This window comes from Centruroides vittatus, unplaced genomic scaffold, assembly GCF_030686945.1.
Source record: "Centruroides vittatus isolate TY-2023 unplaced genomic scaffold, ASM3068694v2 scaffold_2569, whole genome shotgun sequence".
Lineage (NCBI taxonomy): Eukaryota > Metazoa > Arthropoda > Arachnida > Scorpiones > Buthidae > Centruroides > Centruroides vittatus.
In genome coordinates, this window is record NW_027122690.1 from 1060599 (window position 1) to 1072852 (window position 12254).

The following is a 12254-nucleotide window of genomic DNA, read 5'->3' on the forward strand; positions in this document are numbered from 1 at the left end:
TTGTAGGGTGCTTTTGGCTCCCTATTGGTACTCTATTGATTTATGGCAACGTTATTTATAAGCTGGATATGTATATTTGTTAGAATTTGTATAGTAAATACTTCATTTCTGATGTAACAGGAAGTAATTTGAAGTTTTATTTGATATTTCAAATTTTATTTTCCTGTCTACTTTTATAAAGTCGATATCTTTTTTTTATATATACATAAATTAAGTATTCCAGGTATGGCTGAATTTTGCTAGTACAAATTACTACAAAATAATAGGCCTACAAATATTTGTTCCAAAATTTTATGTAGATTTTCCAACTTCATTCACCTATAATAGTCTACAAAAGACACAAGACGTGTACTAAACGAATAATTAGATTCCTTTATCGGGTTACCAAAGTACTAATTACTAAACAATTTAGGAGGAGGCAGGCCGTCTCTTGTTAAATATAATAATTGTAAACAAATAAATTTATTTATTTATAATTGCATAAATAAAACCTGATACAAGACGAGACAGGGAAGTGGGCTACAGAAGATTCCACTTTGTCCGTACGCATGCAGCTGAGATTGGCGATGTAGATAATCATTTAAGTTCGTTTTGTGAATAAATTAATCTAACAGAGAAACATCCACGGGATCTTTTCTTGATCCTAACACACACTTATTGTAAGCTTAATACAGTATACATCGTGATGTTTACATATGTTGTAAGCTTGGTGAAGTACTGAATCTTTAATATTTTGTACTAAAAAAAGGTTAATGTTACCTATGATTTCAAAATGGCGGCTCGTCTCTGATTCCAGCAAATAGAAAAAAGGAAACAGCGGGGACGCACGTTCTAACCTAACCTAACCTATTCTAATAATTTTGTTGGTAATAACTATGGTAATTTATTAGAGTAGGTTAGGGTAGGTTAGAATGTGCGTCCCCACTGTTTCCTTTCTTCTATTTGTTGGAATCAGAGACGAGCCGCCATTTTGGAACTATAGGTAACATTAACCTAAAAAAGACATCTTGATACTATACTATTCGATAAATATTTTTAATTGGAATTTATTGTTAGCCACAAACACTAAATCTTGATCAAATTAAAGGGCTTTTTGTCTAATTCAATTCAAGTTAAAGTCCATCACTTTTTTAAAATTCTACAATGGCGTCTATTATTCGTCTTATATCTGCAAAGTTTATATTTTCCATTAATTCATTTTCTTCGCTTTTTAATCCCGAAGCTTTGCTGTGAAATAATATTACCTAAATACGAACGATTTTATTAATTAACTTCTGCTTCGAGAAAGCTCTTTCTGTATTCTTAGTGTTAAAATCAGGTCAATTAATAGTTATAAAATCCCGATAAATGAATATCCCGACGTTCAAAATCCCGGCAGGATCAAAATTCTGACACAACGAAAGCCAAAATAACTTCTTTTGTCAATGATCTGACATTGATTCATTAAAAACACAGTTGTTTGTGAGATTTTTATTTATATATATTTATTTATTATTTATAAAATGTCAAGTATTTATCTAAAGGGAATTTCTCCTGTCAGGATTTCCATCTGTCGAGCATTTGATCCTATCGGTATTTTGATCAAATACCGTTAAAACAACTGCAACATCGTAAATAAATCAGGAAAACTAAAGAAAAATCACAAAAATAGCAAAACTTCGTTCAAAAATAAACCAATCGCTACGAAATTTGAGTATGTTGTTAAATAAAAGGTACTGAAAAAAACCGCAATATGCGATATAGTGGTACTGTAATCGGAATGCATCATCTGCAAGTAGCATAAAAGTAGAAGGTTCAGCCAAGGTTCAGCCAAGGATGGCCAAGAGCTACGTCGAACCCCGATGACCAATATTTGCAGTTATTCACACGAAGGTGTAGAACCTCAACCTCAGCCTAACTTAGGTCTTTCTTTGCTACAGCCACCGGAAGGATAGTGTCAACATCTATTGCGCGCAGAAGGCTTTTTGAAGATGGTCTTGTATGCGAGACGACCAACCATTTGTGTGTCGCTCATCTCTCATCGGAGGAGGGAGCGTATGATGTGAGCACGTCGATATGTCCACTGGACTGCAAATCAATGAAAGGCTGTTCTCTTCACGGAAGTGTGCAGGTTTAGCTTGCAAAGTGATAGCAGACGTATTTTGATTTGGAGAGAACCTGGAACACGTTATTTTCATCAAACATCCGTGAAAGAGATTCATATGGAGAAGGCAGTGTCTGTGTTTGGAGTGGATGCACAAACCTCTATGTCTTTCTGCGCGAAATTGACATTCTTGGTGCCTATGTGCACCATTATGCCGGTGCAATAAGTGATAATTTCGTCCTACAAGATGATAACGCTAGACCACACGTGGAAGGTTACCTTCAGCAGCAAACAATTCAACGCCGTGAAGTGGCCAGCTCGATCTCCGGACCTTAATCCCATCGAGCATGTCTGAGATGCTCTACGGAGAGACGTATTGCTACTTTCAATCCTCATTCTCAGACTGTTGCCAGGCTTAGAGCAGCTTTACAAAAACAATGGCTTTCACTTCCTACTGACCTCATAGATCGTATAATTGACAGCATCACACATCGCTGTATGTGCTGTATTGCTGGACGGGGTGATTACTTTCCTATTGAAGATACTTTTCCTACACCAAACTGACACATCCAATTTGTCAATTTATGCATGTACTATTATTACTAACAACATAACTGTCCTGTAATTTGTTTTCAATAAAAACCAAATATACAGTACAGCGTTATTCTAACATTTACAACGATTGAACTTTTTTATTATACGCACGTTAAAAATTCAAAACTGACTTTTACTTATTAAAATTTACAGATAATTATGTACTTTTATTATGTATATTAATAATAAAATACTATATTATTTTGGCTTTTTCTGATCTGGCGCGAGGCTCCTTTTGTCCGGGCATTTCTGGCAGGTTTTACTTAGATTTTTGTATTTAGATATTGAAGTTTTAACATATACTTTTAAAAATTCTGTACAATTAAAACCTAAAATCAAGCCTTAAGAACGTTGAGGTAGATTATGATTACAAGAAATCAGGATTTTGGAGCAGGATCCTCATCATGCTCCACTCCAACTCCATCCAAACATTTAATTTTTAAGTGCGATTGTTCGTGATAGTAAGGCATTATTCAAACCATTTTATTTTATTAATTTATTTATAATTTGTTTATATCAGTTTATATAATTTTGTATAGGCCTAAACGATAAAAATTTATCTTTTGATCACATAGGCCTATAACAAATTTAATTTTAATTGTATTCTCTGATATATCAAACTATTAGGTAATGTTCTCTATACAACAGAGTTAAATCTGTGTTTTAACTCTATGATATACTGGATATTTTTACCCAAATTTTCAGAATGGACATGTTCCTGTTTACAGACAGGACTTTGAAGTACGGCGTTCCCTTCCCTGAACACTGGGAGTTCGGTCGTGGGTTCACGCCTCACCCGGACGTGGAGTTTTCCGATTTTTTCCACGTCCGTAACGCCTGAATAGGGGCCAGTTACCCTTGTCAAATCGCCCAAGTATTGCGTTGCCGTAACTAAACCAAACAAACTTTGGAGTACGGTCCTGATTGTGGCTCCGGTTCCAACACTGCTCTATGTGAATTTTCTAGCACTGGCTCCAGCCAAATTTAAATTTTAAGTGTAATTGTTTGAGATATGAGTAGGTTTATAAAACCATTTTATTTTATCGATTTATATATATTTTATATAAACAATAGAAATATAACTTTTGATCATATATAATAAAATGTGATTTTAGTATTATTCTCGTGTATATTAAATTATAATTAAATGGAAAGAAATCATAAAAAAAATCTGGTTTATGAACATGCATGACACATCACTTATAAACGATAGAAATAGCCCAAATATATATATATATATACAGTATGTTGTTTCTGGCTCGCCTACCTATGACTTAAGCGCAATTTAGACACTACTAATCTGGAATATGAAATTTTTAAACATCAATGTATCTGTTCGACACTCTTATTTGACACTGGTTTATATCGTAATTAATTATGTTAATAAATTTACTCATTTAACAATATAAGTTACCGCTTTTAATATAGTAAGATCTCGCTAATCCAGACCCTTATACTCCAAAATTCCGGTTAATCCGAACGGCCTAAAAATCTAAATATCTCTCTCCCTCCTCTCTTTCTTCGAATAAAATACGTCGCTGCGGCATTGTCCAGAATATGCCGTGTACAAACCCTCCAAATAAATTTTAAAATATGTTTTTTTGGAATAAAACAGAACTGTAAGTCTCTTGCTTCCGCTTTCTTACACGATTAAACACTCAGTTCTCAAGAAACTGAGCGGTGTCATTTTAATTTTAATTTTATCACCATTATCATTACTGTATTGGCAGCAATTTGAAGAAATTGTAGGCCTGTAAATTCCCACTGTTATCCATCTGTCTGCCTGTCTTTCCTTAATCTCAAGAACAGAGTTAGATAGATGAAATACGAGATCAAATATAGAAACCGCAGCAGCAGAAGGCCCCGATTAACTATATATATAAGCTTCTGATTTAAACCGAAAGTTATGTCATTTTAATTTAAAAATTTCCTCCCGAAAGGAGTTAGATAGACCGGCACGTCTCTACTGCTAACAGGTAAAGTATTATGTGCTGAGGCAAGACACTACTAATTTGAGGTGGAGAGCATATAATATAAGTGAATTGAAAATATGATTAAAAATTGGAGCTCGGCACGGATGCCGTTAAATATTACATTACTTATTATTTTTAACAAAAGTAATCTAATTAATAAAAGCTTTATATAAAATCCAATAAACAGTAGAATTTATGCAATAACCTTTAATAAAATTTTTATTTATCGGAAAAAAGCAAAGCCGAATTAAGCCGAAAATATCTGCAACTGATTCTTTTCGTAAATCATTCTTCTGGTTGTTAGTAAGTTGATTTTCATTTAACATCTAATACATCGGGCAGCATATAACCTGTAAAATCGAAAATAATATAAAAATAAGTTTATATTCTATCGGAATTCAGTAGGAATAATAGACTGATGCTTACCCGGATAAATGTTTAATGTTGTCTCGAGTACATGACGAGAATAAAGTTCCATTTTGCAAATTTGAGTGATAGCTCATAATAAATCCCCATGACCATAGGCAATATTTTGATCCGGGGCTTCCAGAAATGCTTGAAACGGGAGGATCTTCATCGTGTGGACTTCCCACTCTGCAAAATATTTTCTATCGTATCTATTCTTACAGTTATATAATCAAAAATACTTACAAATGAGCAAATTCGTGTATACAAGTTTCATGGAATTTAAAGGTGTCACGCAGATATTCCACCACCCCAAATTTGTATTTATAATTGCAAACTCCACCTACGTAAGCTATCCCTGTGTTGGAATAACTTTATAAATCATTGTATATTTTTTTTTATCGTTAAAATATTTATAAACATTTACCTATTGTTCCGTATGAAACTCTACCACTGTAAACATCGGCCATTCTTCTCCTGTAATATACATTTGATATAATGAATCAACAGATCTTAATATATTATTAATTCTATGTTTAAAGATATTAGAATATTTAAATGTATATTAAACCCGGTTATTAATAAGACCAAATCCGCGCTGTTGACAGTTTGATCGTGTTTATCTTGATAATGTATCCTCAAATTATCTATTATTGCTGAAGAACTTAGACTGTTTCGATCTTGTTCAAGAGCGCTAGCTTCAACAAAAGAAGGTTCATAATCTTTCTGTGAGTAAATTGGGCAAAGAATAAATAAATGGTAGTTATGATTAAAAAATTTATATATTAGTACTTACGGTATATTTTATAATTTTTATAAGTTTAATTTGAATATTTAAATCCATACTTTCAACTAGGTTTTGCATCTATAAAAAATGTTGAATATTATTATTATTATTATTCGAGTGAAATGTATCATAATTCAGAAGAACCCAAAGAGGGGTTAATTAACTTAAACATTAAAAATATTTGAATAATTAAGTGCCTTTTATTAGCAAGTGCACGACGATTGTAATGTGGATAGATCGATAAATTATATTTGTCGTCATAAGGGTTTTTAAAAGCAACAATTTGAAGTTTGAATAAATAAATTTTAAACTTTTCCCTTTTTTGTATTAATTGGGAGGGATTAAGCCTCTCTGTAGACTTCTTCTTGAATACACCACCGAGTACATTATTCAATTTATTTATTAAGTTTAACAAAAATATTATAATAGCCTACTTACTTCAGTTGCAATGATAATACATTCAGATATAAGGACACTATTGTCGTTGTTATGTAAATGTGTATAGGTACTTTCTAGAATTAATACGAATTCCACCATAATACAACTGAGTCTTTCACTTTCGGTTTCGTTTATTCCTATATTTTTCTGGAATAGTCACTAAAAAAGACATGAGCAATTATAAATATCATCAAATATTTCTTTTGTTTCTAATAAGAAATTTGATTACTGACATGCATCGTTGGTTCTGATTCGACCTTCTTCGCCGTGCTTCAATTCAATAACACGATGTGCTCTTACTCCATCTTTAGCCATTTCTTCGGATTCATGTGGCTCTATTCTCAAATCTGAATTGACAATTCCTTTCTAGAGATTAAAAAAAATGAAATGAATTTTTAATTATACAAAACACTGTTCATTATTTTTAATTATTACAGCAACACTTACAATACTTAGAGGACCATCGTCATCTATGAGAAGGGCTGCACGTTTTTCCTGATTTCTGTACATTTTACGCTTAATATTTTTGACGTCCACCTTAAATAAAATTAGAAAATGTTTAGATATTTCATGAAAAAGTTAAAATACTAAAGGAATAAATTATAAAAATCTTACGTAATTTTCAATTTTACTTCCTTCCCCTTCGCAGATTGCAAGATCATCTGAAATTATTTCGCTGGCTGGTTCTACTCTCAAGTCTATATTCTGTTCGAATGCTCTAAATCTGATACGTCTTACCCCGGATCTGAACGTCTCTATAGTTGGATACACGACATCTACTCGATCTTCGACATTTAAAATTTAAAAATATATATATTATTATAAATTGAAAATGTTTAGCAAAAGTAAAATAATATTAAATTAATGACAGAAACACAAAATAATTAGATTAACTCACCAGTAGAGATTGCCGAAACGGCGGCACAGAAAGGAAGAATTGCTAGATACAAGAACATGTTTAATGTACTGTACTTGCAAACTTGCGTGTATTTTATATAGTAACGGTGTTCAGAAACATGTTCAGGGGGTGTTACGTCGTTACAGCACATTCGCCCACATACTCTACGCCTACACATTCTAATTCTAAAAGATAATTGATGAATTATTTAAATATAAATTAATATTTTTAATATTTTTATTTTTATATACTCGAAATAGTTTTACGATTAAGTATATACGTTAAATAAGCTTTAAAACTGACGTAATAAAAATGTATAAAATATTTTAATATATAATTTTTTTTTTAGAATTAATAAAAGTTATGTATTATAAATTCAATAAATAAATTGAAAGTTAATGATATTTTAATATAAAATCAGAAGAGTTTCTTGAAATCTGTTATATTTTATATCGAATCTTATCATCTTATACTATTTAGTAAAGTTTATATAAGATTTATGTATATAAAAACTATATCAAAACCGTTTTTATAATAAATAATTAAGACGTGTATTTTATATTTGTCTTATTTAATTTAATTTCAATAAATAAGTTAGTTTTTACAACTACATTATGCACAGCACGTGTTAAAAGTAGCTGCACAATAAGTAATTGATGGGCGATAGTTTATGTGGAAACATCACCACGTTTAGGGGAAACTGTTTTTATTTAAAATATTATTCTTTAAAAATATAAAAATAAACTCTTAAATTTAGAAACTGTAAAATTTAAATTACCAGAAACAAAAAAAATTATAATAAATTATAAAATTAAAATTAAATTATTAAACCCGCCTTCAGCGGAAATACAAAGATGTAGACGGTCAAGGTGACATTACGAATAGCAGATGAAACTCCTCTCGTATTCGATTCTTTTAGATGACCCCCCACAGGAAAAATCCAGAGGGTTCGAGTCTGGGAAACACGGTAGCCGTCTTGTTCTATCAAATGCAATGGAATAGTGCTGGAATGAGATGGGTGCCATCCCGCTGGTACCAAATCTGTTGCAGTTGCATTGCCACTAGTTTCTTTTGTTAAATGATTTATTTTATTGAATGCATTAATTTATTAGATTTATATGAATTATATTACGCATAATATTACGCTATTCGGTATATCTAAATTAATTAATTAATTAGTCTAGAAACAATAGGTCGGGTAGCATAACTGGCACGAGAAAACAGGAGTTTCGGCTGCTCGTCTCGCTCCGGGACGAGCACCTTTTCTTATAGAATATTCCAAAATTAAATTTTATTTATTTATAATTAATTATTAAATTTAATAAGAGATGACGGCCTAGCCACTTATCTCCTGCCAAATTTTTTATTAATTATATTTCCAACGTAACTCGATAAAAGAATCCGCTGTTCGTTTGATGTAATAGTCACATTATTTTAACTCATAATTTTTTCTGGAAGATGTTAGATAGATGACCAGCACGACTTTATTGTTAAAGGAAAAGTATGATGTAGAGGGGCAAGACACTACTAGTTTGAGGTGGAGAGAGCCGACATTGTGACAATGTCACAATAAATAATTGGTCGTTTTCTTTTAAATATTCTTACTAATAATTTAGAAAAAAATTATAAAAGTAAAATAAAAATAAAGTTTAATTTTATTTAAAAATCGATTTGTCACAAATAGGCATTTTTTTAAGTTTTGTAAAACTCCTCCTATCAAATTCCTCCTCAAAATGTTAAGAACACCAGCAAGCCACCGCTACAAGTCACAAACATGATTAAATCCTTTTATTTAAAACGAATTTAGCCGTTAATGATAAAAACAATTATGCAAAATAAGCTTTGGATAATAGATAAACAATATTTAGTTGGATAACCTCTGGCATTAGTCATGTATATGATGAGACTAAGGATGCCACGATATCCCGGTATCACGAGTAGTTTTAAAGTATCCATAGCGGTATACACGTAATAAGTCACGTATTGGATAACTTGTTAATTTTTTGTTTATAGTTACACTTATTTTTGGTAATTGCACAGTACATATAATAAGTCAAGGGCGATTCTTACTGTTGTTTATCTATAATACAAAGCCTGTTACATTATACAATTCAAAATATTATAACGAAAACATTGAATAATACGATTTTTTATTTTGCAGTATTTTTAATACAGTAGAAATATTATTAGAGAACAAAAACAGACGTGATGTACAGATGTTTTTCGATGTGTTATGCGTAAAAATGTGACGTTACTACGTCTACTGTAATGACGTGATTTGGAACTAATTTTCGTTGTTAATTAAAGCAAAACGGGAATTGATTACGTTTGTTTTGTAGGTAAGAAGAAATAGTTTCTAAATAAAAGTTAATGTGGAATTAAATAAGTTAATTTTGGGTTGAAAATAAATTAAATAAACAAGAAATATTTTTTAATTAATTATATATTTAATCTAATTAAACTAAGTTGATATACAGAATATTTATAAAGTAACTATCCATTTCTGTGAAAGAAATGTTTTAATAATTCTCGTTGTATTACTAATAAATGAGAAATATGGAAACAACAAAAATTAATACAGTTTAACATCATCCATTGGCTTGTTAATACACGAATCCCAATATTCAATGGTAGTATAGTAAAACTGTTCTAAGATCTTAGTCAAGATCTGTATAATCTTAGCCGCTACAGCTCTGTTTATTAATGCTTGTTGTCTTAATTTTGTACACCTGTAATTTAATAAAATACCACACACAAAATCCAAGATGAAGTCGGGTGAATGTGGAGCCCAAAAATTAATTGAATCTCCTCCTATCTATCTACCAAGAAAAGATTCGTGAAGCTGGTCATAGACAATTGTTGCAAAATGGGGTGGTGCCCATCTTGTTTGAAGACAACAGTGTCGATTCTATTAGAAGTAAGTTGCGGCACCAGCGTGTTCGGAAAAATGTTGCCCTTAATTGTGACCGTATAAAAAAGGGCCATACATTATTTTTGTAACACCCAAATAAATATTAACGTTTTGGAGAATCCCTTAACCATAGCTTGTAGTGTTTAACTAAGATATCTGCAAAATATTAGATCTAAATATTTTGTGTTTCTAATATAGAGGTCTTGATGTGATCGCTCCACTCGCCTCCACGCGAACGTTGTACAATGATCAACTTTGTCCTCCTATTGTATGTCATTGAAGCAAACGTACACTTTCAAATTTAGTGATTTACAGCAAAATTTTGCTATAAATTCAGTTGTATTAATCGGCCTAGCATAAGTTTTCTATAAATTGAGAGTAAAAATCAATTTCGCATAAACGAGGGTTCGTAATTTAGCAATTTCTAACTTCTAAAAGAGGGGTGGATAACCCTCGGTACATAAGCCAACGAGTTTTTCCAGTAAGCCACGCAGGGCTCACCTTAAAAAAATGAATATCCAACTGAGCTGTATATTTTAACTTAATAACGGAATACACTTTTATTGAATAGAGCGTTTCTAAATAAAAATGTAATAAACAAACAAACGCTATTAACTGTTTTAGTAATAATAAGTAATAAGAAAATAAAGCAAACATCCTATTTTCAAGGCATCATATTTGCTATATAATGACGTACTGTACAAATTTTACCCGGTTCAGTCGTACCATTCTCCGGGTAGCCAAACATGAAGTGATTTCTTTACCATCATTTTATATATATTTTTAGTGTTTCGTAAAGAATTTATCGGGTTTCTAAAGTGTATATTTTTGATAATTTGAAAAGGTTCTCTCAATACTTAAAATAAACCAAATAATAATACGCTCCCAAAAATTTTCCTTCACATATTTGGCATTCACATTTAAAAATGTTCCCCATCTCTGTCTTAAAATAAGCATGCCTGTCCTGCGTTAGTTTACTTGTTAATTATTCACGAGAGGTGTCATAATTCACGTAAATCTTGATTGTCTGGACTTGCAGAGATATGCTTAAGTAAAAACGCCCCACGGCAGATTTGTACCAATTTTCAATGGCAAATATCCCCAAATGGGTCGTCTCGGATTTTTTTATTTTTGGGATCATTAGAAATAGCATATTTTCCTCTATCAGAATTCATGTATTTTTTATCTTTGTCCCAGCCTTTAAAAGATGGAGAGATGGCTGTAAGAGAAAGCTTTAAGCCTCGGTCTTGCAGCCATTTTCTCTGAGTGACCACAAAGAAAACTGCGCTAAAGCTCGTTTTTCCGTCAGTCTTTAAGATGGTGGGTGTTCATATTGTGCCGTGAGACAATGCTTTTTCTGATAACGATATTTTACTTTTATCGTTGCTCAAAGTAAAAAAAGAAGTGGGCTCACAATTTGAACGAAAAAAGATATGAATATGTAAACTTCGTCATTTAACGCACGATTTTCGTAAACATGAACCTAATTTCAAAAATATTATCTTTTAAATGTGACTGTATTCCTTAGTAGACATATTCCATAGACACCAATATGTCCAAATTTCCTTTATCAGAGCTTACGACATGTTTACGAAAGTAGAAAACTCCATTTGGTAATGGAACTGGTATACAAACATACGAGAATGCTTGTTTTGCACATTCACTTCGTCTTATTTAAAAACCATTCAAATAAATACTGTTTATTAATACAATGCATATTATATTTCATAATACAATTTTTCTTATATGTGACAGTTTTCTATGAATTTATTAGTTCGCCCATGTAATAATTTTTAAATTTTGGCACCCCATCGTCTCGGCGCTCTGGCAGGTGCCTCTTCGGCCCCTTCCTTTCCACGACCTGATTGTATATTAAAACATTAAACCACTTCTAATAGGTGATAAAGATCTGTTAGACCTTGCTGTTAATGCATCGCGTTATAGTAATGGTATCCCTTATTTGTTTTTCTGTATATTTTTGTAATATGCCCACGTCTTTTACATGAAAAAAGTTGGTCTTCTAATAGGGACATTCTACATGGTTAGGGATGTCCCGATACCAGTAGCACGAGTAGTTTTAAAGTATCGATACCGTTATTGGTATCGGCAGTATCGATACGTCCCTATAAATGGTTATTTTGTTAGCGTCGAATACATATTTTGTG

The 12254-nt window shown here is 31.7% G+C and overlaps 2 protein-coding genes across 2 annotated transcripts; both read right to left on the reverse strand.

The window, feature by feature from the left end:
• Positions 1-4851: 4851 nt before the first annotated feature.
• LOC136987719 (venom metalloproteinase antarease-like TpachMP_B) lies at positions 4852-6417 on the reverse strand. The gene is made up of 7 exons (XM_067285487.1): positions 6281-6417; positions 5852-5920; positions 5627-5781; positions 5483-5532; positions 5302-5413; positions 5077-5244; positions 4852-5000 (listed from the first exon to the last, which is right to left on the reverse strand). The coding sequence occupies exons 1-7, from the start codon at positions 6377-6379 to the stop codon at positions 4970-4972; spliced, it is 684 nt and encodes a 227-aa protein (XP_067141588.1). The 5' UTR covers positions 6380-6417; the 3' UTR covers positions 4852-4969.
• An 88-nt stretch (positions 6418-6505) lies between these two features.
• On the reverse strand, positions 6506-7289 carry LOC136987675 (venom metalloproteinase BumaMPs1-like). The gene is made up of 4 exons (XM_067285425.1): positions 7179-7289; positions 6896-7065; positions 6728-6817; positions 6506-6646 (listed from the first exon to the last, which is right to left on the reverse strand). The coding sequence occupies exons 1-4, from the start codon at positions 7234-7236 to the stop codon at positions 6506-6508; spliced, it is 459 nt and encodes a 152-aa protein (XP_067141526.1). The 5' UTR covers positions 7237-7289.
• Between the last annotated feature and the right edge of the window lie 4965 nt (positions 7290-12254).